This window comes from Eretmochelys imbricata, chromosome 2 (genome assembly GCF_965152235.1).
Source record: "Eretmochelys imbricata isolate rEreImb1 chromosome 2, rEreImb1.hap1, whole genome shotgun sequence".
NCBI lineage: Eukaryota > Metazoa > Chordata > Testudines > Cheloniidae > Eretmochelys > Eretmochelys imbricata.
Window position 1 is genome coordinate 169047474 of NC_135573.1, and position 26959 is coordinate 169074432.

General features: G+C 41.0%; 1 protein-coding gene across 1 annotated transcript in view; it reads left to right on the top strand.

The window, feature by feature from the left end:
- Positions 1 to 18509, top strand: part of TNS3 (tensin 3) — a 152166-nt gene extending 133657 nt beyond the window's left edge. Inside the window, exons 19-26 of the mRNA XM_077809212.1 lie at positions 649 to 780; positions 4455 to 4550; positions 6943 to 7020; positions 9458 to 9535; positions 14801 to 14969; positions 16514 to 16582; positions 16702 to 16728; positions 18365 to 18509. Coding sequence (XP_077665338.1) covers positions 649 to 780; positions 4455 to 4550; positions 6943 to 7020; positions 9458 to 9535; positions 14801 to 14969; positions 16514 to 16582; positions 16702 to 16728; positions 18365 to 18509 — 794 coding nt within the window. The remainder of the gene's footprint in view (positions 1 to 648; positions 781 to 4454; positions 4551 to 6942; positions 7021 to 9457; positions 9536 to 14800; positions 14970 to 16513; positions 16583 to 16701; positions 16729 to 18364) is intronic.
- The last annotated feature ends 8450 nt before the right edge of the window (positions 18510 to 26959 follow it).

Genomic DNA, 26959 nt, shown 5'->3' on the forward strand with positions numbered 1-26959 from the left:
ATGCCAGGTAGAGTGTTTGCCAATTTGCCAGCCTCTGTTTGCTGAGTTGTTCCCAAATTGGTCTCTCAAAGGCAGAAAGAGAAGATAGTTCTGTCTCTTAAAGGATGTTCTCCTGTAAAGCCTTTACCATTTTTGCAAATAGTATTAATAGTAACATACTCCATATCAGGGCTTGAAATCAGTGTTGCCAGCTTGAGACTATGCCCTCCCTCCCCCCACCCCACCCCAAAAATAAAAAAAAGAGAGAGAGAGATGTGAGGTTTTGATTCTGCCTGGTCTCTACTACATAATATTTGTCTGTCTCACATGGATATTATGGGGATTAGTTAATTAATGTGTGTACAGTGCTTTGAACATGTAAAACAGTGTGGGTGAGATTGTGAGCCCTTTAAACTACACATGTAGTACGGTACTATTCAGTATGAGCAAGGGGTTCACAATCTGGTGCTGTCTGAGCATTGAATAGATAGCAAAATCATATCCAGAGTTAGGATCCAAGGTTTTGATTCTGTTCTAAGGCGGTGAGGAGGGAGACAAAAGAACCTGGCATTCTTTACTAGTGCTTTAAATGAGGATTTGGAACAGTACCTTTGTGTTTATTACTTGGACTGAAACACTTTTCTCAATCTCTCTCTGAATCCTTTGCAGCCATTGCCATTCTGAAGGACAAGGAACCAGGGTCATTCATTGTTCGAGACAGCCATTCTTTCAGGGGAGCCTATGGCCTGGCAATGAAAGTTGCTACACCTCCTCCTTCAGTGCTGCAGTTAAACAAGAAAGGTATTGTATGTCTCCCATCTTTACTTTGTCACACAGAGTGTGCAAGACCTAACTACTATATAGAATTCAGAGAAATCCTCCCTTCTCCATAATTAAACATCAAGAGGTGCAATTCTGAGTCGATCAACTCAGAAGTCTCAATTTGGATTCCTTGCAGTGCGAATAAGAATCTCTCCCAGTGGGACTGTGGAACATGTTTGTGTCATGCTTGGTAGTTTCATACACAGGTTGGTAATTATATACACAGCTTGGATGTGCATGTACTATACAATATTGTCCTAACAGGAATCCAACACCAACTCACTAGCTGAGCCTCCTCAGTTATTAGAAGTCTGGTTTTGATCTAAGGCTCAGTGTCATGCCAAATACCACCATGCACAACTTTTGCCTTGATGGAAGAGGGAACTTTTTTGGCCTGGGAATTTGTTTTGAGACAACAGTATATCAGAAATAAATCTGAGAAAAATTGGCGTAGCTAAACAAGAAGCAGTGTGACAGATGTGTTCCCCCAGACTCCTGTGCCGTAACGTATAACTTATATCTGTCAGTCCTGAAGGGGAAAATGAAAAGAGCATATGGAACGCATTAGGAAGCATGTGGAAACTCAGGAGGCAGTGTCTAAGACGTGTTCTTGGCTCTGATCGTGCCTACTGACCTTCTTGCTGCTACTTTTCTCTTTCAGAACCCTTTGTATACATTGGTAAATGTTGCCCAATGAGGTAAAGAACTGCAGAAAATTGGGTTGACTGAAAAATAGCAGCTGTTAATGTCTGTTTGGAGTCTTTCTGTCCTTTGTTCCTTCTTCCAATTATTTCAAGTGCACTTTTGGTCTGGAGCTTGGATTTCATTATTCCAGATTTAAAAGGAGAATAGAAACATAGGAATTGCCTCACTGGATCAGACTGAAGGCCAGTATAGTTCAATATCCTGCCTCTGATAATGCCAGTACCAGATGCTTCAGAGCAAGGTATAGAACCCTGGAATAGACAGATGTGGGATAATCTGTCCCCCACATTCATGCTGATCTGATCTTTAATAATTAGAGATTGGCACATATCCTGAAACATGATGTTTAATATACCTTCCAAAATTTTATCATTAATATGGTAACTCTGATAAACATATTTTAAAAATCCCTTTTAAAAAATCTTTCTAAATTCTTGGCCTCAACAGCTTTTTGTGGCAATGAGTCTAATTACATGATGGGTAAAAATTATTTCCTTTTTGTAAGTTTTGGATTTGCCACATTTTAATTTAAGTCAAAGTCGCCTTCTTCTTGTGTTTGAGCCAGGAAGAACAGTAGTTCCTGATCTACCTTCTTGATACTCTTCACTATTTTATTCACTTCCCTAACATCACCATCTAATCATCTGGTTGCTAAAAGAAACAATGCCAATCTTTTCAGTTTCTCTTCCTATTAATTTTTTCCAGGCCCTTGATTATTCTCATTACCCCTCTAATTCTGTAATATCTGTGAGATGGGGTAATCAGGACTGCACATAATGTTCCAAAAGAGGCCGCACCGTTGATTTATATATCAACATTATAACATTCCCCATATTATTCTCTATTCCATTTCTTATGTATCCTAACATTTTGTTTGCTTTGTGACCACACTGAGCTGTACACTGAGTAGTGATCTTCATTGTCTACAATGACACCTAGATCCCTTTCTTGAGTTGATACAGTTACTTTAGAACCCTGTAAGCCATATGGAGTTTCCCTCCAATTTACACTACTTTATATTTATCGACATTGAACTCCATTTACCATCATGTTCCCTGTTCACCTAGCTTGTTTAGGTTTCTCCAGAGTTCCTCAAAGTCCTCTCCAATCCTGACTTACCTAAATAACCTTGTGTCGTCTGAAAACTCACTCCTCCTCCCTTCCTAGATCTTTAATAAATATGTGAAACAATACAAGACTTAGTACAGAACCTTGAGGCACCCCCTGCTGTTAACCTTTTGCCTTGAGGAAAATTTACCATTTATTCCTCTTCTTTGTTTTCTATCACATAACAACAGCTTAACAGCCATATTGGTCTTGTCTGTGCTAGACAGTGAAGCTCCACTGGTGATCGCAAAACTGAGAACTCTAATGAAGGCTGGCTGTGGGTATTTTAACCGCCATGTTGTCTAACTTGAGCCTGAGAAGGCCGACATACATGGTAGTTCAAGTACCAGTGGCCACTGGCAACCTGTCTACCCTAGCTAAGTTGCTAACACTGGTTGAGCTGCACCAATGGTAGCAACTGTGGGAAACTTTAAAAAGCCTACTGTAGACAGAACCAATGGGTCTGTCTCTTGCTCTTACGTAAACTGAGTAAATCATGCTGTAAAAAGCAGGGAGATGGCCAGCAACTTCTGTACCACCTGCTCTAAGTTTCCCAGCCAGTCTGATTCCCACCAGACCTTCCCAGAGAGCAGAAATTTGTCTCCCCTGCATCACCTTTTCTTTTGGCATCGTGGCATCAGAAGGCATCCCAATTTTCTCTTGTAAGCAGTCCTTCAAGGGCCAACTTAGCAAATTTTGGCTTGTGTAGTGTTTCTGCTATAGAAACCAGTTTACTCATTTATGCTGGCTTGAACATCGTCAATGAAATGTGGTCACCAGATGTCATGAGTCTCCTGGTCTGTGACTGATAAGATCAGAGACAAGGGGAATATCTGTAATCTTTTCGCTGATCTGTTATTGAGTTCATCTGTTATTGGGCCACTTTGCCCCATCACCATACAATGAGTGACCCTTTTGTTGCCGATGGGTGGTGCCAAATTTATATGTTCACTACTGCCAACCCCAAGCTTTGAAAAGTCATGAATCATGCCCCAAAATCATGAGTCTGGCTTAAAATTAATGAGATGTTTTAAGGGTAACTCTTGGGTCTTTTTAATTTGCCTTCAGGATTTTTAGTATTTTGGTTACGCTCAAGTTACAGTTTCAAGCTTTTCTCTGCAACCGTGATAGAAACTTCCCTTTTCTAAATGAAAGCCAAGAATCTCATCTAATCTTGTCCCTATGAAGTGGGGTATTAATTAAAATATCAACTATCATGAGATTCATGATAAAATCATTAGAGTTGGCGCACTGTAAATCTTTTACTGTAATATTTTAAACTGAGTACAGACCAGGACTACTAGTAGTTTTATATCTATGTCAACGGGGTGTGTGTGTATGTTTTTGTTTTTCTCATTTTAACCCGGTTACCAGCTCTTGTCATTAGTGAGTACATCAGAATTTCTGACCTTGTTTCTTCCATATTTCCTTTTCGTAGCTGCCATTGATTTTTTGTCTTGACTTGATTTCCAACCCCACCTATTTCTTCCCTTACTTTCAGGAGAAAAAGAAACAACCAGCTGTTTTCCTTGACCTACTGGTTCCTATAAAATGTTGGGACACATCCTGGAGGTTTTGGATATTGGTACCCATCTAGGTGTCAACCAGAGGCAGAATTGTTGCAGGCTGGGAGTGATTATCTGTCGATAACATGCTATACAGTGCCTGTTTCATTGCGGATGGTGACACAGCAGTAGAATAGCTAGTGCACGGTCTGAATGCTGTGTATAGAGCATTCACTTGTTCTAAGGAAGGCAGCTATCATAAACACTTCCTAATTTGTGACCCCCGTCTCTTATTCACTGGCTTACTTCATGTGTTTGTTTTCTTTTTTTCTGCAGTGGGGGATTTGTCAAATGAGCTTGTCAGGCATTTTCTGATTGAATGCACCCATAAGGGAGTGCGGTTGAAAGGATGCCCAAACGAGCCATATTTTGGTAAGTGCTGTACATCAACAGGACATGAAAAATGAGGATATTTTGCATACAGCCAGACTGCTTCATAACGTAGAATGGAACATGAGAGGAAATGTCACACAAAGATTGTGAGATGGTTTCTGCAGGAACCTATTTTAGTATTGTCATGATAATGGCCTTCTATATCAATCTATATGACCACATAGAAAAAAAGCACATTGTAGTAGAGGACATTCCAACTAGAGCATTGTAATGTGATGGAAGCACATCGCTTCTTGTTAGACTGCCCTACCAGGAATAGATGTACTAATTGCAGCTTCTCTTTGAAGTAAAGATGACCCCAAAGCAAACCAAAAAAAAGGCGGGGGGGGGGGATTTAAACTTTGTCAGTTTGAGATGGGAGGTATTTCAAACCTGAGGTTTTAGTTCAGTCCTGCCTCTAACTTGAAGCATGTATCCAAGGTACTTGTATGGCCCACTGCCATAATATCTGAGCACCTCACAATCATTTAATTAATTTATCCTCACAACACCCCAATGAGATAGGTAAGTCCTATCACCTCCATTTTAAAGATGGGGAACTGAGGCACAGAAAGAATAGTTTCTTTTTGACTTGCCATAGGACTTTGGTCCAATGTTCCCTCTAATTTTTTCCATCCATGTGCAGAATGAACTTTGTTATGAGCACCAATATCGAAGAGATGTGCGCCACCAGTAGAAACAAAAAACCTAGATATAATATATATTTTTTAAAAGTTACCATAGGGATAATTACTCCAGCCAGGATAAGTTAGGCATTTTAGAACTCACTGCTCAAATAATTAAATTTAAGCACAACATAGAAATCAAATTATGAAATGCATAGACCAAAAAACTAAAATAACAGCACTCTGAAAAAATAAAATTACAGAGAGTATATGTGCATTGCAAGAAGTAGCAAGAAGTAACAACAGTAACACAAGTATGTGTTGGGAGATGTGTGTGAAAGAGCCAGAGTGTGTGTGTGAGAGAAACAGAGTATGTGTGTGTGTGTGTGAGAGAGAGAGAAAGAGACACAGGCACAGAGTGTGTATATGCTGGCCACTGGGGAAGTGTATGAGAGACCATGTGCTGTCTCTTCAAGCACAGCGGTACTCACCAGTCTGAAGGCTCGTTCAGACCGCAGCAGCCGCTAGCAGCTCCGTCTAACTCCCGAGTCCTATAGCTCCTCCCCAAGTAGCCAGGTCAGGCACTAGACTGATGATTTGGGGCCTGAATTGGGAGGAATCTTCCCTGCCTGAGCTGTGGAGTGGCGACATGTCTGTATAGCTATTTCACAGACTACTCTTGCTGCCCTTACAAGGTGTTACCCATAATGGGGGTACTTCACAATGGGGATCCTCATGCCCATCTCCAAGTTCACCTGTGATGCCACCCCCCTTCTGCATCCAGCCATTCCCTGCCCTCCAGCAGCTACAAAGGACCGCTCTATGGCCATGCTCATTAGGGCTCAGATCTCTGAATTGTTGAGCAGCATCAACTCCCAGTGACATCAATAAGAAAGGAAGGTGCTCAGCAATTGTAAGATTGGGCCCTGGGCTCTGATTTTACAGCAGTTGTTGGTAGTCTATAGAAAATAATTTAAAATAAATCCATCTATAATTTTCTCCAGAACTGAAATATTGTTGGGTTATTCATGTTTTTCAGTGACTGGAATGAAAGGCACTAATAGACTGGCCAATCACCCTTCCAAATATAGAGTGTAAAATGTGCATTGACATTTTAAAGAGAACAGAGGGTCCAGATTCCTTAGGTGGAACTGAAAATCTCAGCCTTGCTATATAGTTACAGCAAATGGTGTCTCACGGCACTAATTAGAAGGAGACATGATTTAATGTGGGATATCATACAGATGGCCTCACCTGGGGAGGTGGTGAATTCATCTAGCTGTTCTTTTTTCCATTAAAACACAAACCAACTCGACTGCCTGGTGGTTAGAGCAGGGAACCAGAAGTTAGGACACTTGAGTTATTTTCCCAGCTTTTCCACTGCCTCACAGCATGACATTGGACAGATTGCTTAGCTTGTCTGTTCTTACTGCCTCTTATGGGTGTTGAGACTTAATATGTTAATATTCGTAAAGCACATTATCATTGTCATCTTTCTCTTTAAAGTAAATTATTTAATCAGATGAAGGGGGGGAGGGAACTGCAGTTCATGTAAAAGGAGTTAGATGCAATAATTTATGAGAAGATGGATCTTTTAAAAATTACCAAAAAAGGTAGTTGTTAAAGTGCCTTAGGAGCCAAAGGGGAAAAATGTTTTTAAGGGTTTTCTTGAGCCTGTAAATTATTGAAAAGCAAACATACCTCGTAAGCATTCTATTTGTGCACAAAAAGTAATCTTGCCTGTCTTGTTGTTCTTTTAACCACAGGGAGTTTGACAGCTTTGGTGTATCAACATTCCATTACTCCTCTGGCATTACCCTGCAAACTACTCATCCCAGACAGAGGTATGCTAGTCAAAATACAAAATAAAAGTGATACGCAACCAGGGATCCACTTCAAAATACCTATATCTGAAGGCAGGTGAACATGTCAGGGTAAAGTTCTGAACAAGAAAGCGTAGGAAAGAATGTCAGACAGTTGCCAAGCAGCTTTTGTCCAAGCTGCAGTTCGGAATTGATTAGTACTGTGCAGGGCCGGCTCTAAGATTTTTGCCGCCCCAAGCAAAAAAAATTTTTGGCCGCCCCCACTTTTTTTCCGTGCCTCCCCACCCTCGGCTCCGCCCTTTCCCAACCCCTTCCCCAAATCCCCGGCCCCGCCTCCTCCCCCGGGCGTGCCGCATTTCCTCCTCCCCACCATTGCTTCCTGTGGCTCCCCCCGCCACAACTCCCTGCCCTAGCTCACCTCCACTCTGCCTGCTCCCCTGAACACGCTGCTGCTCCGCTTCTCCCCCCTCCCTCTCAGGTGAGGGAGAGGCGGTGCATTCAGGGGAGGAGGCCGAGCAAGGGTGAGGGGGGAGCGCAGGAAGTAACGGGGGGGGGCGCTGGGTGGGTTTGAGGAACCGCTCCCCCCCAGCTCGCCTCCGCTCCACCACCGCCACCACCTCCCCGGAGCGCGTGGCCACCCGGCTTCTCCTCCCTCCCTCCCTCCCAGGCTTCCTGCCCGTGCAGCAAGCCTGGGAGGGAGCGGGGAGAAGCGGAGCAGTGGCGGTGCGCTCAGGGGATGATGCGGAGCAGAGGCGAGCTGGGGCGACGAGGGCACATTTCTAGGGCCGGCGCCGGAATGCCGCCCCTAGAAATGTGCCACCCCAAGCACCTGCTTGTTTTTCTGGTGCCTAGAGCTGGCCCTGGTACTGTGATGCCCCAGTAATAAATATATATAACTCATGGTGATTAGCACTGCAATCCAATATTTTAAAAAAAAATTATTTTGCAGATTTGACATCACACCCAGGTATAGTTAGATTCAACTAGTCTTTACTCAAGCACAGGTAGCAAGAGTCCTCTAAGGGGGAAAAGTAGGATTTTAAAAAAGCAGATACCCTTAGGGTGTGGTTGAGGAAAAGAAACAGCAGTTTATGCAGGTCTAAATATTGCAATAAATAAATATTAAAGAGCACATAGAGTATGGGACTATAATTCTATTTTGGGTTGTGGTGACTCCATAAATTTCTCTAGCACCATCAACAAAAAAGCTTCTGTGTATTTTTGGCCCATAATTCAGTTGTCTGTTTATTCTCCCCTATAAAGCAAACACCAGATGTATTACTGAAATGTTAAACATTCTTGCGGTTTTCCATTGAACTCTTAAACTTTTCTGCTCCTAAAGGCTGTATGTCTGTGTACTCTAACATAGCATTCGAAATATGTAAATCCATGAAATATCTTAATGAAGCCATTTAAGCAGAATAACATACTGTGGAAGAATGTGGATCAGAGATCTGTCTTTAGATAGCTAGATAGAAAAATCACTGTGATGGGTGCGCTCACGCCACCTTTCCTTATCAGATAAAATTGGAAGTTTATTTGGTTCTAACAGAAAGTTTACGATTGAAACATTTGTCTTTTTGCCCTAGACGAGCCTACTGCAGTGAAATGAATGTATCTAGTCTGATACAATCAAGCCTTTTAATGTAGAGATGGAGTTAAAGCATGAACTGTCTTTTGTCTCTTATTCTGGTCCAGATTCATACAGCACTAAACATGTACTTAACTGTAAGCTTGTGAGCAGTCCGATGGTAAGCAGTAAATCTGGGCCTCTGTTTTTCTTGATCATACTGAAAGAGAAACTATGTCATACCCAAATATAGCCCCATATATAGGTTCTGCACAGCCTTTTACAAAACTGAAAAATCAAAATGTGTCTGAGGGTTTTTTTAAAAAATTCTAGCAGAAAGATTCTAAAACAAACCTTCCAGTGCTGTATTTACAGCCTACAAATTGTACCATTTGCTTGTGCCATGAGTACTTGCAAATACAGATTCAGAAGCGGACGCAAAAAAGATAAAATTGACCAGATCAATTTCACTGATCAAATTTCAGCCTGTTCTGCTAAAGCGATGAATATAAATTATAGCTCCTCAAATTAATCTTAAAATTATAAGAGGATTTTTTGTAACCTGAGTGAGGAAATAGGTTAATTTAAAAAGCATTTCGACATGATGATGTCTCTTTCAGCAGTAATACATAATTATCTGTGATTAGCACGAAACCACAGGGTTATTAAGTGTTCTGCTACTAGCACCCCAATAAATTGTGCAGCACGTGTATAATCACACATCCTGGATGGAATTGTGCCATTGCAGGGATTTTTTAATGTTTCTGGTGAAGAGTCGTCCGGTATAGGGAGGTCATAATTTCAAGACCTCGACTCCTAGTTGACTTTCTGGATTGACCTCTCAATCCAAGTCGCAATAGAAATGTGTGTGGTGGTTCATATTTGCAGATCCCTTGGAGGAGATCACAGAAACAGCTCCACAGACTGCTGCAAACTCGGCAGCAGAGCTCCTAAAGCAGGGTGCAGGTTAGTACATTTCTCTTCCGTTTGATGACATTACAGTTGTTTCCAAATGTAGATTACAAGCAGGGGGCGGTGGGGAGGGGTGGTGAAAAATAGGCGGCTGAGGGTGAAAAAAGGAATTGGGTAAATTTAAAATGCCACTGAGAAGTATGTAATGTACCGGATCTGTGCATGTGAGGGAGGGTGCAATGTTGCCCTCTAGAGCCTGGCTCACAGAGTGAAGGACGTGCTATTACTGCCAGCGAAATGATGGAGATCTGAGTTGAAGGATGAGGTTTCTAGTTATATCTTGTGTGTGCGTGTGTGTGTGTGACTGTCTGCAGTATGGAGATTTATAAAATTAGTAGCCAAACCTACAAATGCTCATTCTTCACCTGAAACGATATGATGCGAAGAAATGAAGTATCTGATTCCTTGGTCATCCTGTTTTATTGTTAAGGGCCCTTATTCTTCGCTGTGATTCAGCAGCTCCCTGCCACTCGAGCAAAATAAAACCACCTCTTAGGGTCAGCTTAGGGGACAGAGAGGATTCCTTAGCATGCGGCAGTCCCTGGATGCACAGAGTTGCCATAGTGACTCACTGCACTACCCCACACTCTCAGCCTCAAGTGCAGTGGCCATGCCTTGGGGAAAGGAACCAGATCACTCCTACATCTCAGTGATCCCTGGCTGCTAGAATGGCCTTCAGGCTGCTCTAAGTTGTACCACAGGATCAGACTGGCATCTGGTGGCCCAACGATCAAGGGAGGCAGTGCTATATTTGCCACCTCCTCCCTGACCTGCATCAGTCGAAGAAGCCACAGACCAAAAGATCTTGACCAAGTGTTTTTTAGTCTTCAGTTGTCAGAGTGCTGTACAGTTGCTCTGATACATTATTGAGCATTCGGCAAAGGGCAGGGCTATTCCAAGCAGCTATCTGTTTTGTTTTGACTTTTTAAAAGTGCAGTGGCACTTCAAATGATATAGTTGAGCAGGAATGTGTGGCTGAGGCAATGGTCAGCCTTGGCTAGGCTATGCTGGAAGCAAGCACATTGGCATTTCTGTTTGCCATTACCACTGCAGCGGGTGTGGTGGCCACTAGACTTGGAGCCAAGGAGGAGGAATTTAAGAGGGAAAAGTTCTATAGATAGACTCAGCATAATAGGCACACATTTCCTCTTGAGATCTAGCTGGGTTCTCATTATCCAGGACATGTAACCTTCCTAGGGAAAAAGAAATAATAGCTTGTTTTTTTTATTCATCTGGGGACTAGTTGTTAGGCAGCTCCATCTGGGGAATGTCACATCAAAGATAATTTGACTGAATGGAAATTTAATAACCATCTTGGCATATCTAGTTTTGAAACAGGGGCTTAGGACTTGAACAGGGAAGTTGGAAGGGACATGATGTTTTTGCCCTACCACTTGGAGTGTCTTGTTCCAGAGTTGGTAGCCTGTGACATTTCACATTGACTTTGTTTAGTTCAAACATTTTTCTCTCCTGTCGCACAAACATTCTCAATATGGAGTTCAGCACGAAAGCCCAGACTCTAAACAGATACCCAAGCAACCGAGCTTTTATTTAAACAACTATGGTTTGATTAAAGCAGATGCGATCCCCAACTGCTGCCGTAACCCAAACAAGGTTTGGGTTAATCATTTCTTCAGCTAAATGAGAAGAACTGTGCCGTCTGTTACCCAGTACAGAATCTAAGTGCCAAATCTTTTGCTTCTCAAATAGTTTTGAGGCTTCCATCATGTGTTTGCTGTATCTCATTGTCTCCACTGGGAGGCAGGCCCTGTGGTAGTGCAGATCTGAGAAATGGGAACCCCCAAAAGTCTGGAGGTCTGGAATCTATAGAAGCCACTTACAGAGATCTCTGGCTTTCCCCATGGGCAGCTCCTTACTCCATTAGCCTCCAGCCTTCCCCTGTGCTTGGTAGCACTCTCTCGTGCTCTGCATGTTTCCCAATTTACATGCATTTTCCTTCCAATGTATATTAAGACCATTGTGGGAATGTCCAGTCCAAATGGCACCGAATGACCATACCGGGAGTAGTATAAATTACAATAAAGTTGAAGAACGTGCCGTATTGAGTAGCTTGCTTCCCCAGCTCAAATAGATGTGACTCCAGCGGAGCAGCTATAGAATGTAAAGAGGACAACTGCATTGTAGGGAAAATGCTATCACATAGCCAACTATTTTTTCAGCTTGCTCCCAACGCATTTTCTAAGGGATTACTGCTGTTGATTCCCCTTTGTCCCACATATCAGATAAGAGCACATATTATGCACCAAAATTAGGGATTCCTTCCAGTCTGTTCCCACAAAAAGCTGTATTAATCATAAGGCTACACCACTATCTTTCATTTGACATTCCTTTTGGTGCTTCCCAAAATGTCTAGGAAGTGGATGATATATTATTTATTCTGTCTAGAGAAAGGACAGACTCTAGAGAAAGGCAGTAAAATCCCATTGGAGACCTATCCGCAGCAAAAAAGTGAGCTGTTTGGTTTAGGAACAAAAGCATATGAGGCTGTTGGCACCAATGGAATGTCTGCTGCAAAAGAAAGGGAATCTCTCCATGCGAACATCACAAGTGATTAGAAATGTGACCATGAATCCAGGCTAGTTTTCTGTGAGGAAAAGCTCTCGATTGCAAAACTATAGATTTGAACCAAACATGTAGAATAATTATGTGAAAGATAGCGGCTTTGTAACTTGGAGTGGTATTTAGAATTCTGGACAGATAAATTACAGCAAAGAATTCATTAATTAATGCTCCTTCAAACTCTCCCTCCCTCATTTCCCTGAAATTTGTCTTTCAATGAAATAAATTATCATTAATTCAAACAAAGGTGATTGGGGCTAACACAGCAATATGTTTTATGATTTTTTTCATTTGTGATAAGGAAATTTTTGGTTTCTGGCTGTCTGAAGTTCAACCAAGTGGAATTTAAATGCAGATAATTGGCTCACATCACTGTATTTTCTCAGCCTTTTCATCTTTTAACTTGGAATGTCCACCTTTGAGCCAAATTCTTCATTGACTTACATCCCAAGTTAAAGTGAGTGGGTTGAAAATATGCAGAAAACTTGCTTGATAGTCCTGCTGGAATCACAAGCTTGTTCAGTCTATATAAAAACAGTTTGTAGTTTGAAAGAGCCATGTTTTTCAGTGGAAAGTATGGAGAAGACTTTGCCTGAATTACAGGACAGTAGTATGAAAAGAGAAATTGTTAGACATAATTTGTTTTTTTTTTTTGCTCTCCTAATCATTTGGTATGGTATGACGTTTGAATTTTCAGTACTGGTTAATACATACTACTCAACACATGTTAACTAACTTTAAATTCTAACATGGACAGCTGCACGTTTGTGTCAGGACACACATTTTGTTAGTATTTGTGTGAAACCAGTGATGATTGCACTGAAGAGTAGGACTAAACATGCTTTACTGTTCCAGAAAGGTTCTTACTTGGTTGTAAGAAATTATTCTGGATTATCTAATCCTTTGTCTCTTAGGTCCCAATTCAGCAAGGTACTTAAGCTTGTGCCTAGTTATAAGCATGTGTATACAGTAGAATCTCAGAGTTACGACCATAAGGATGGCCATATTGGGTCAGACCAAAGGTCCATCTAGCCCAGTATTCTGTCTTCTGACAGTGGCCAATGCCAGGTGCCCCAGAGGAAATGAAAAGAGCAGGAAATCATCAAGTGATCCATCCTTTGTCACCCATTCCCAGTTTCTGGCAAACAGAGGCTAGGGACACCAGTCCTGCCCATCCTGGCTAATACCCATTAATGGAGCTATCCTCCATGAATGTATCTCGTTCTTGTTTGACCCCTGTTATAATCTTGGCCTTTACAACATCAGACTTACGAATTGATCAGTCAACCACACACCTCATTTGGGACCAGAAGTACATGATCAGGTAGCTGGGGAGGGGGCGGAGAGCAAGCACAGTATAGTACTGTGCTAAATTTAAACTATTAAAAAATATAGGGAAAGTTTAAAAAAAGATTTGACAAGATAAGGGAACTCTGTGCTTGTTTCATTTAAATTAAGATGGTTAAAAGCAGCATTTTTCTTCTGCATAATAAAGTTTCAAAGATGTGTTACGTCAATGTTCAACTGTAAACTTTTGAAAGAACAACCATGACATTTTTTTCAGTTACAAACATTTCAGAGTTATGGAAAACCTCCATTCCCAAGGCATTCGTAATTCTGAAGTTGTACTGTAGTTCTCTTACGTAGCTTGCTGAATCGGGGCTTGAATGCCGATTGCCATTTTTATGCAAGAGGTCAGGTATCATGTACACTGAGATATTGCACGATGAACTGTAGAGCAATTATTGAAAGATGTCAAATTCTATGAACTACTGATCATTCAGAAACACTGAAACTAATCGCAATAGACTGAAACGCTGTGGGATGGTAGAGTAGATTTTTACCTATGGTTTCATAGAATTACAGATATCGCTTTAGGACTCAAGTTGGTTTCCCAAAAATTGTCACGCCCTAAGTAGAGCCCATTTTTTTAAAGTTCGACCCAAAAGATTTGAAATAATTATTTTTATTTTTCTTAAAGTTGCTTTGAACTGAAACGATAACACCCACAAAAACCCCTCGGAAAGTAAAGAGAAGTAGAATTACACAACAATTGACATTTTTTTGTGGAGAGAAGACATTCTTGTTGTTTTGCCAGACAAGTGAATAGTTTCATTTGCGTGCAATTTAAACACTGTTTGAAAGTCTGAACGCCTGTGAACTGATCCTACAAACATGTGGATCCTGGAGTTTCTGTGTTATCTGCAGTCACTGAATTTGAAGGCCAAGGTACTCTGTTCTTCCTCCCACAGCCAAATGGTTGCAGTGATCATTCCCAGGAGTGCCATCTCTTAATGCTGTGCTTTGTGTTTTATCAATTTGTATTCATGATTTGGATTTCAGAAGTACCTAAAGGCTCCAGTGAGGGATCAGGGCCCCATTGGACTAGATATTCTAAATTAAGCAAACTGTCTCTAAATGTAAGCAAAAAGATCGGCAACCTCTCCCCCCCAAAAATTACAATCTTGTGTTAAGGCACAACCACGGGACAAGACAAAACAGAAGGGGAAGATGACAATGGGACACTGGAACAAGAACATCTTATTAGTTAGTAATAGTTCTTCACCACCGGCCTGACTGTTGGCAAAGGTGGAAAATTGTGAAACAAAAAGAATCAAACAGGACTCAACTAAGCAAAACCAAACCTAGCTCTTGAATCCTATCCTCTGTTCTTTACAGCATGCAATGTTTGGTATCTGAACTCTGTGGAAATGGAGTCCCTCACAGGCTATCAGGCAGTGCAGAAAGCCCTGAGCATAACACTGATGCAAGATCCGCCTCCCATCTCTACTGTTGTCCATTTCAAGGTGTCTGCTCAGGGGATCACACTGACAGATAATCAAAGAAAGTAAGTGAAGTGGGGTTTTTGGCTCTGGCCAGACACTGCTGTTAGGGTGATCAGACAGCAAGTGTGAAAAATCAGGACAGGGGTGGGGAGTAGTAGGTGCCTATATAAGATAAAGCCTCAAATATCGGGACTATCCATATAAAATTAGGACTTCTGGTCACCCTAAATGCTGTACACTGATAAAACTGCTGTAGAGTTGCTCTTTCTAATCCCTTTCTACAGTCTCCATATGGCTCATATAGTAATAACACAGTTTCTTTGATCTAAATAAGTAGAGAATCAGGCCCCACATCAGATTGGGCTTGATGTGGTACTGAGCTATTAACACTTCATCCAAACGGCACCTTCCACATCCTGATGTTATGTAGGTGGAATTTAGTGATCTCATATAACATTTTCTAACAGAGCACAGGGTAATTCCAGTGCCCTGGCCAGCACTCCCCACCTATCCTGCTCACTGAATCAGACTGTAATGTCCTATGTACACTATTGCAGAGCAGTGTTGGCTTAAGTGGACACTGCACCCCCATCTGTATTCAAGATATTGCTTTGGTGTGCTTAGTGCATGGAAACTGTTGTATTAAAAATTATGTTCACTTGCTGAATACTACTAGGGTAGCTACACAGGGGGGGAAGATTGTTCAAAATTACAGGCCAAACTCAGACCCACTGATTTCAAAGGAGCTGCAGTCATTTGTACTAAGTCTGAATTTGGAAGGCCAAACCATAAGCCACAGTTTTCAAATGTGAGTTGGTAACTTTAGATACCTAACATAGCCTGATTTTCAGAGGTGCTGTGTTCTCGCATTTCCTGTTCAAGTCACCTCTGTTTAGGTATCCAACCTCAAACACACAGGTTTGAGAATTCTGGCACCAAGTTGAACACTGAAAGGGAGTTTTCTGGCCTGTCCCTCATGGGCCATTATCTTTATATTATTATTCTAAGCTACTGGGAAAACAAGCATGGGTTTATTCTTTTGGTTGTGGTGGGATACTTCCTTGTCTCTTAACCTGTCGCCTGGCAGAGGATTGATTTCTGCTAATATGTAGAAGCCATAAAGGAAAGAATAAGCTACTAAACTTAAAAATATGTGGTTATTAAGTTCCATCCTTATGTTACTGATCCTTTTATTACTGAGACATTTAAATGAGGCAGTGGTTGCACAGTGGTATGCTTCCTAAATAGAACCATAACCATGAGCCTTATTTCTGCACTGAGGGTTCAATCTTCCAAGCTGCTACCTTCAACTGCTATACCATGCATGTTGACGGCATTCAACAGCACTCCGTACCTGGAAGGATTAACGCTTAAGTTTGACTCTTGTGTAACATATGCTGACATATTTTCCAAAGCCCTCAACACCCAGCAACTCCTATTGTGACAGAGTCCTGGGTGCTGAACACTTTTGAAAATCTGGCTACTTATTTTGGTATCTAAATGGGAGCTGAGCTTTTGGCAATCTGGACCAGGGAGTTTAGTCTATTTCTTGAATCCTTTTAGAGTCATAAAGTTGTTTAAAACTCCTTTTATTCTCTTCTATCAGACTCTTTTTCCGAAGACATTATCCAGTCAACACTGTTATCTTCTGTGCTTTGGATCCACAGGACAGAAAGTAAGGACAATGAATGCTGTTTCTAATAGATGTTGTTGATGATGTTGACCTACAACAAACTAATGTTTTTTTCCTTTGTATTTCCCACCTCTTGCTACTCCCTTCCTTCATGCAACAAGATGGATGAAAGAGGGACCTTCAGCAAAGTAAGTTGATAGTGGTCCTAGTCTGTGTATTTACGTGGTCATATTGTATCGCAGCTAAGAACAGCTTTTTAACCTAGGAAAGTACTTCAGACTTGATGATGTGCTTTAAGTTTTCTCTTACGTTCCCAGACCCTACTTTAATCCTTAACCAAATATATTTAAAGAGTTGCACTGCTGGAGACCTAAAGCATAAAACACATTAAAGTGGAAATAATATACCCAGTATTGGACAGGGTATTGTGTTGAGGGAAAGTAGCTCCAAAAGTTTCTTGCTTCCTCCTTTGAGTAGTTTAGGGAATTTTAAGTTTCAAATAATTGCTACAGGAAATTTGAGGCCATGCTAATGTTATTATGTCATAACAATTATGCCCCCATTTAACTGCTTTCCCTGCTCCACACATACACACACACTCTCACTCACTTTATCTGTTGTGCTGAAAATCCTGAATAGTGCCGTTACCTGCAGTTTTACCTTATAGTAGACAGTCTTGTTGGTACCAACTTTTCTTTTTTGATTTAGCATTTGCAGAAATGGGATGTTTTGGGAACTCCCACAGCATATGGAAAAGGGACCCAGTGTCTTTCTCTCTATATTCTCTTTCACTTCTCCCTTACGTAAATAGTGCAATAGATATTAAAAATGCTGCTTGGGGAGGGATTAGATAGTTCGGAGGCTTGGTAATGGGATACAAATAGAACCTTGCATCTATACGGTGCCAGTCTGAATCTGGCCCAGGCTGGATTGACTGAAGTTGTTAACTCTTTGTTGGTTAACGTGGAATGAGTTAAATGGTCCAGTCCAGTTCCGAGGGAATAAGGACCCACATAGTAAAAAACACTGCCACAATGGTACCTTTTTGTTGGCAGATCAGTAAGGCCAAGAACTAAAGTATCTGGGGACAGAAATTGCCTAGACATGGATCCTTTCTAGTTGTGAGTTGAAGCATTTTGGATGGACATTATAGGGAAACTTTCATTCATCTTATTCTGTCTGAGAGGACTATAATTTCTAGGATCATTTTAAAAAAGTCACTCGCCTTGGGTATTGGATGGACTTCAGCATTAGACACCTTAGTTTTTATGGTGTCTTCTAAATTAAGAGCTTTCTTATTAGTTAGAAAAGTGGAAGGAAGGGGTAGGGGGAGCAGCTATTGAGGGGTGGAAGGGGTGCCTAAGTCCATTCTACTGTGCTCATTGACTTCAGTTGTGTTCTAGGTGCTCAGCACCTCTGCAATTCAGGACCTAGTTGTGTCACGCCAGAACATGTTACACAAAATTAGCATACGCTTTTTAAATAGTAAGTCTAAGTGAGTTGTCCAGAGTTTTAGAGTGAGTCAGTGACAGAGCCAGGAATAGAAACATGGTCATTTGATTTCTCTCCCCCCTGACCTCTCCCCCGCCCAGTCCTGTGCTCTACCTACTGCTGAACCACATGGTCTCCAGTAACAGCAATCAAAGTCAGATGTTGCTAACTCTCTAAACTGGTGTGACAAAAGTAGGTGCAATTACTGGAACTCTGCAGCAAAGTACTTTCTTTTTCAAAAAGTAATGTTTGGTGGAAGAAAGTAAACCTTTTGCTTTTTTGAAATAAGATGCCTTCTGTTCTGTAACATGTTTTTGTTTTTGCCTCCTGCAGAGTGTTCGGATTTGTTGCAAGGAAGCAAGGCAGCGCCACGGATAACGTGTGCCACCTATTTGCAGAGCACGATCCAGAGCAACCTGCCAGTGCCATTGTGAACTTTGTATCAAAGGTCATGATTGGTTCCCAGAAGAAAATCTGAAGCCTTCCTAGCCTTTGGTTCAGAGCTCTTCACTGACTGGGGGAAGGCAGCGTGGGAGAAAAAGCGTTCTTGGGAGTTTGCAGCTACATTATCCAAACCTAACCATTCCCAAGAAGGAAAGCAGAGGATGTTCCATCTGCATAACGTTACAAAGAGTGTGATCCTTTCTTTGAAGATGCCTCTGACCTATCAAAGCATTGTATTTTTACATCAAAGGGCAAAATTGTGAGTGAATGCAGTTGGATGCACCAAAACCCGCATAATCCATGTCTGAATTAAACAGAGAAGAAAGGCTTTATAGTGCAGGTTTTTAATTATATTTTCACGCACCATTTTCCATCTTGTATCAGAAAAGGAAGAATTTGCCAACTCATTAGATCATGCCTTTTTTTTTTTTTTTTTTTTTCTGTAGGAAAATTTATTAGAACCACAAGCATTCTCTTAGACACTTGCCACAGTTGCATCAGTGGTAGCTATAGGCCTGGCAAACCGATGCTCTTAAGAGAGTGGTGGTTTGTGAAGGACCATTTGCTCTTCCCTTCATCTTTATATGATAATGGTGGGAGTTGACTGAGAAGGGGGAAGTTGTATGTTAGGGAAAGGTTAGTGCAGGTTGATTTCTTTTAAAAATGGTGCAGAGACATGGATTTTCCAGGGACATTTCTCCATGTTTAGTATAAAGAAGGCTGAGTTTATTTAGCTTGTATAATTTTAAATGGGAGAGGGATAACCAAAAAGAGTCGTGTGGAGAAAGCTTGATGTATTCTGTTAATGGTATTTTTGTTATTATTTTTATATGAAGAGTTAAGCAGGAAAGATGCTGTATTTTAATAATCACAGGATAAAAATGAGGGAAAAGCAAAGAAGAAAATGATTTTATATAATTTATATTTTTGCCTCTGCCAGATTATTTATAGTAGACGTCAAATCTTGATATATTATATGAGTGTTCTTATAGTAAAGCCATTCATGATCTTTGTCTTCTTAGTTTTATTTTGCATAAGTATAGTATGTCGCATGTGCCTTACTATAGAGTAGAGTTTCACATTTAGACTCTTGTTTTACGGTATTAAACCACTTCCTAGCTCATGTGTCTCTGAAATAATGCTTTGACTATGAAATCGGTCCTCCCTCCTCATAGTTTCTTACATACATAGGTTCTTTTTGACAGATTTTTTTTTTTTAATGAAAGGTGGGGTTTCGTTTTTTTGTTTTTCAATTTGTATGGATTAGTGTTAAATTTTATAGGTGAATTTTTAAAATAATTTCTTGAGTCAAGAAATCCAAAAGGGAAAAGAATATTTTTTGTTACTCTTATCCATGTCCAAGACAATCTGTCACACGTGTCCTTCATATGTCTGAGTAAGCCAAGGTAGTGGCATCTGTATTTTATAAAACTAAATGTTATGCTATAGTTAGTTTTATAACAAAAATATATATACTATAAAGTAGGGTAGGTGACTTGTAGTAATTTTCTGTGAGAGCGGAGGGCCCATTTGAAGTCTATTGCAAAATTCCCATTCACCCAAAGGGAACAGGATCAGGGCCAGAAACAGGAATTGGAAGTTACAGACAACTGAAATTCCCAATTGTTTGACATGCCAAACACTTCTGTTCCTTCGGTTTGAGGGCCAAATCTACACATCAGTGACCTGATGTATACAATGGTGCAGGGTTCTGTGCACACAGTCACAAGAGACAGTGGGCTGAGTGGTAACTATCCCCACTCTGAGACTTAAATTGCTTCAGTCTCTTTTTACCAGACAATAGTTAGGAGGGATAGGAAAAATTACAGAGTTGGCTTAAATAAGAACTTCCCACCTATCCTGATCCAAAAACCATTCGCACACAAACACACACACACACAAGTTTCAGAGTAGCAGCCGTGTTAGTCTGTATTTGCAAAAAGAAAAGGAGTACTAGTGGCACCTTAGAGACTAACCAATTTATTGGAGCATAAGCTTTCGTGAGCTACAGCTCACTTCATCGGATGCATGCAGTGGAAAATACAGTGGGGAGATTTATATACACAGAGAACATGAAACAATGGGTGTTACCATACACACTGTAACCAGAGTGATCACCAGTGTAACCAGAGTGATCAGTAAGGTGAGCTATTACCAGCAGGAGAGCGGGGGGGCAAAAAACCTTTTGTAGTGATTATCAAGGTCCTAACACAAGTTGTTCTAACTTTTATTAACAGACTCCTTTTTTTAGAATTAGAAGAACCACAGGCACCTTATGCAGGGGCCAAGGACAAAGTTTGTTACCAAATTATTTGTATAACCATGAATTCAGTGTAAATAATTGTATACTTTTGTATGGGGGCTTGGGGCAAGATTACAAATTAATGTATTTGGACCAGGAAGTGGCTTACATTAGTAACAGTGGGCATTGTATGTATATAGAAAGGTTAGGCAGTTCAAAGTAAAGCTACCATTGAAGCAACAATGGCAAGTGCCTGTGACTTTTACCAAATATTTTCATTCTTCCATCAAACAGGTTAATTAATCAAACAATGGTTTTGTACCATCTAAAAAGAATGCAGTGTGATTCTTTATTTGGTAACGTTGATCCCTTTCAAAAACATTGGGACCAGTGGGCCAAGTAGGAATTCTGGTGGGTTCCATTAGAATAAACAAATTGGTCTCTGTTGGTTAATGTTGGTCTCTTTTGGTTTCATTTGGAGGACCCACATCCTCAGGAACCAGAAGGCTGATAGATCCATTACTCGGTTCTGAAACCTAGCTGGCCAGTTGGAAGTTATTGAATATTCTCAACTGAAATTTCTCCTGCATTCCAGCTGGAGATTCTTCACTCGGGACATCAGTGGAGTCACACCTGCACTCAGTCTAACCCATCGTGTGAATTATGGCTCTCGGATTCTGTGTGAGATAAGTTAGGTTTGCGTGTCCCCATAAAAGCTGGTGTCAGCCACTGTGCAGCCTTTGGCCCCATTCCGCTAAGGATGGAAAGTTTGATTTCCAATAGACAGGCTTTGCTACTGTGGGCCTTATTCTGCATTCCTTGTGAATTCTAAAAACCTATTGAATTTGGTGGGCTTTTAGGAGCACTAGGAATTCCGGTCTGGGCTCTTCAAGGTGCTTACTTGGGGACTTAGGTTGCACTGAGTAATGGGAAGGAGGAAATTGCCATAGTTACTAAGAGACGCTTTCTTATGTGTGTTCCTTTTTATGGTATATTACATGCTTTGTTTTCATATGGAATATATTTAAAAACACAAAGCAAAATAGTACAGTAAATATAACTGTGTAGTATATACATAAACACATTCATACAACTTTGGTTCATGGTAAATACATGACTAAATAGTATAGCACTTTCCTTCTAAGGATTTTGATAGATGTGTATATGCAGTCTCAAAAGTAATGCCAGCAAAGTTGCCTCGTGTATTTAACCACGCTCCTATTAACCTGCTTGTTAAATGTGCTACTATAATCTTACAGTGTTAAACTACAAAAATGCTGAAAGCCATGTTTTTAAAGGTTTTTAATTAAATGGTTCCCATGTATCCAAAAGTATCCTTAAAATTTTAATGTTTCCTTCTCTGCCTTACCTATTAGTGAACATTTTTTGCCTTTTTCTTGAAACTGTAAAAAACAAAACAAACAAAAAGTCTCCAGTATGTAAATGAATGTTCTATAAATTCTTTGTATAGTCATTTTCTCTGCTTTTTAAATATCACCTCTATTCAGACGATAATAAAATTATAAATTTGAAATCTCACAGCACAGTGTGAAAATGGTCCGTTTTGAAGTGATTGAATAACCTTCCCCAGACGACAGGCTTCGTGCTGCTCCCTCTGACTAGCGGCATTTTGAGCCAAGGTTTTGTGTCCTCTGTCATAATAACCCCCAATCAAGGCTGTCACTATGACATAGGACCTGTGCTGCAGAGAATTGTAGCCTAACTGAGACGATCGTTCACCCGCCTCACGCAGCGGAATATGACTTTCAAACCATTCAGCTGGCCCAGTACTGCATCTACTGAAATCAGTGGGAGTTCTGCCATTTACTTCAGCGGGAGAGGTGAGGCCCACGCCGTTCTTGTTAAAATCCCACCCATGGTTTCCCACTCTCTGGCTTTCTGTACTACAAATGGCGCTATAAGAATGAGAGTATATGGGAACACACAGATCAAATTATAATCACTATGTCTGGTGATGACTAGTGCATTGATGCAGTAAAGATTTTTGTGTACTACTTTTCTCTCATCAGATCTATGCTGCGGACGGGGAAATGAATGTGACGGGGATTTCTTTGGAACCTCTACCCTCCCCCTAAAATAAACCAAAGATAAAAGTGAAAGAGAGAACAGAACGGAACTCCATTAGAGGTGAAAACAGTTGCTTCATTGAAAGTGGGAACCCTTTTCTTTATAATCAACACAGAAATCCTGAATTTCAGGAAGACTCCAATTAGCACTATGGAGCGTCACGGCAGTTGTTAGATTTCCTGGCTGTCTATATATTGCATTTTCATTAGGGTTTAGGAATTGCTCTATATAAGGCAATCAATATTTGAACTATACTGTACTTAGTAACTTAAGCTACCAGCTGACCTTCTGGGAAATATAGCTTTGTTTTTATTTGATACTTGTCATATAATTTAAGAATCCAGTAAGTAGAAGGTGTAATTCCATATTTCTGAGGCAGTAAGAAAAAGTGTTGATAATGCCCAGTCTATGGGGAAGAGAAAGGAGGGAATTTTTAATTCAATGCAGATGACTGTTGTTCATCATTAAGGACAGATGTGAAGTGTAGGCATAAGGCTTTGGGAACTGATCATGAAAGGTCTTTGTCAGAGTTAACCAGACTACTCCATGGACAATAGCTTGACCTGCATAATTTTGTCTTTGAAAGCAGACTCAAAAGAAATTCAAAACCTTTCTTTGTCAAGGCAGTTCAATGAATTTTGGAAATGCCCTAAAGTGAATGGTTGGGTTATTAAGAAGATCACAGGCTGCTTCTGTGTGAGCTAAAGAGAACTTGGATTAGAGCAATGGTTCTCAAACTGTGGGTTGGGACCCCATAGCGGGGTTTTAAAGGGGGCACCAAAGCTGGAGTTAGACTTGCTGGGGCCCGGGGCCAAAGCCCAAGGGCTTCAGCCCAGGATGGCAGGGTTCGGGTTACAGGCCCCTGGCCTGGGGCTGAAGCCCTTGGGCTTCGGCTTTGACCCCCTCTCCTGGGGCAGTGGGGCTCGGGCAGGCTTAGGTTTTGGTCCCCCATCCTGGGGTCATGTAGTAATTTTTGTTGTCAGAAGGGTGTCGCGGTTCAATCAAGTTTGAGAACCCCTGGATTAGAGAACTGTTGTGATAGTGCCCCCCCGCCCCTAGACAGACTGAACCTAGCTTGTTGCTGTCATTGATACCTGGCAGAAGGGTGTCATAAGTTAGAGTAGGCTATAACTACATAAAGGAAATTAGGACTAGGGTTAAAAGAGAATTTGAAGGTATAACGCAAATAGCAAGAAATGCTTAAAGTATATCAGAAACACCAAATGGGTGAGCTGGACACAAGCAATTAAGAAGTATAAGGACCTTGCTGAGGAGCTAAATGAATAATCTGTATCACTTTTCAACACAAAGGATATTGCGGAGATACTTAACCTGGATCTAGAGGGGGTTTTTTCCCCCCCTTTTCCTGGTCCTAAAGATCAGTCATAGACTGACAGAAATGTAGGGCTGGAAGGGACCTTGGGAGGTCATCAAGTCCAGTCCCTGGCATTGAGGCAGGACCAAGTAAACCTAGATCATCTCTGACAGGTGTTTGTCCAACCTGGTCTTAAAAACCTTCAATGATGGAGATTCCACAACCTCCCTTGAAAGCCAATTCCAGTGTTTAACTGTCCTTATAGTTGGAAAGTTATTCCTTATATCTAACCTAAATCTCCCTTGCTGCAAATTAAGATGATTACTACTTGTCCTACCTTCTGTGGACATGGAGAACAATTGATCACCATATTCCCTCTAACACCCCTTAAATTTGAAGACTGTGATCAGTTCCCCGCTCAGTCTTCTTGTCTCAAGATTAAACATACACAGTTTTTTTAACCTTTCCTTATAAGTCAGTTTTTGTTGCTCTCCTCTGGACTCTCTCCAGTTTATCCCCATCTTTCTTAAAGTCTGACACTCAGAACTGGACACAATATTCCAGCTGAGGCCTCACCAGTGCTGAGCGGAGTGGGACAGTTACCTCCCATGTCTTACATACAACATTTCTGATAATGCAGCCCAGAATGCTATTGGCCTTTTTGCAACTGCATCACATTGTTGACATATTCAGTTTGTGATCCACTATGACACCAGATCCTTTTCAGCAATACTACTGTCTAGCCAGTTATTCCCCATTTTGTAATCATGCATTTGATTTTTTCCTTCCTAAGTGTAGTACTTTGAACTTATCCATATTGAATGTCATCTTGTTGATGTCAGACCAATTCTCCAAGTTGTTATGGTCATTTTGAATTCTAATCTTATCCGTCAAAGTGTTTGCAACTCCTCCCAGGTTGGTGTCAGCCACAAATTTTATCAGCATACTTGCTACTCTATTATCCAAATGATTAATGAAAATATTGACTACTACTAGACCCAGAACAAACCTCTGTGGAATGCCACTGGACATACCCTCCCAATTTGACAGCAAACCATTGATAACTACTCTTTGAATATGACTCACTTCATCGGATACATACTGTGGAAACTGGAGAAGACATTATATACACAGAGACCATGAAACAATACCTCCTCCCACCCCACTCTCCTGCTGGTAATAGCTTATCTAAAGTGTTCACTCTCTTTACAATGTAATTTACACATTGTAAGGAGAGTGATCACTTTAGATAAGCTATTACCAGCAGGAGAGTGGGGTGGGAGGAGGTATTGTTTCATGGTCTCTGTGTATATAATGTCTTCTGCAATTTCCACAGTATGCATCCGATGAAGTGAGCTGCAGCTCACGAAAGCTTATGCTCAAATAAATTGGTTAGTCTCTAAGGTGCCACAAGTACTCCTTTTCTTTGAGTATGGTCTTTCAACCAGTTTTGCACTAACCTTATAGTAATTCTAGATCACATTTCCCTATTTTGCTTTCAGAATGTCATGCAGGACTATGTCAAAAGCCTTACTAAAATCTACTGCTCCCCCCGTCCACTTGACCAGTAACCCTGTCAAAGAAGGAAATTTTGTTGGTTTGGCATGATTTGTTTTTTCTTGACAAATTCATATTGCTATTATTTATCAACATATTACCCCCTAGGTGCTTACAAATTGATTGTTTAATAATTTCTTCCAGTATCTTTCCGTGTTTTAAGTTAAGTTGATGGTCTATACTTCCCCAGGTCCTATATGTTCTCCTTTTTAAATATAGGTTCTGTGTTTTCCCTTCTCCAGTCATCTGGGACCTCACCCATCCTCCATGAGTTCTCAAAGATAATTGTTAATGGTCTGAGATTGCTACAAATAGGTGTTAAATATCCTAGGGGGGAATTTCATCAGGCCCTGCTGGCCTGAATGCATCTAATATATCTGAATAGTCTTTAGTCTGTTATTTCCTTATTTGGGGTTGCTTTCCTTTCCCCTCATTGTTAATATTAATTGTGTTAAGTATCTTGTCAGAGACTGATATATCAAGGAGACATTCAATGAAACAGAAAGGTGGCAGTTTCAAAACTGATACAAGGAAATGTTTTTTCACAGAACAAATGAGTAACCTGTGGAACTCATTGTCACAAGGTATCATGAGGTCAACAGCCTGGACGTACTGTAAAAAAAAAACACACCCTGAGCATCATATTTCTAACAAGAACATCCATATTTATAGTAGTGAATATTTAAAAAAAAAACATACACACGAGTTTTGAAAGGGATATAAATCCTCATGCTTCTAGGTACAAGTCTATCTCTAACAGCTGCTATTAACCACCGTTGGATTAGATGGACCACTGCTGTGATCCAGTCTGGCAATCCTATATTTTACAGGATTACAAAATTAGTGGATTTGCAGTGGTGTTGTAGCCACGTTGGTCCTGTGATATTAGAGAGAAAAGGTGGGTGAGAAAAGACATCAGCAAGCCAACCTCCCTCCCCCCCCAACACACTCACAGCAGCAACATTCCACAGTAATGGTTGCTTTGTCACGGAGCAGATAAGCAGCTGGCTGTCAGAAACAGAGCTTTGAAAGGGGATATCCGCATTCCTACAGCTGAGTTCAAAACAATGACAAAAGTGGCCACTTGACTTAAGGGGATTACGGGACGTATCCGGAGGCCAATCACAGTGCAGTAATGCAACCCCTCATTCACACTGACACTGGGGCATTTCAACCCAGGTGCAGCAGGCGTTATGCTTCTCGTGGAGGTGGATTACCAGGAGCGCTCCAGCTGCAGAGTTCAGGTGCTCTACGTGCCTTGCCAGTGTGGACGGGTCGGGAC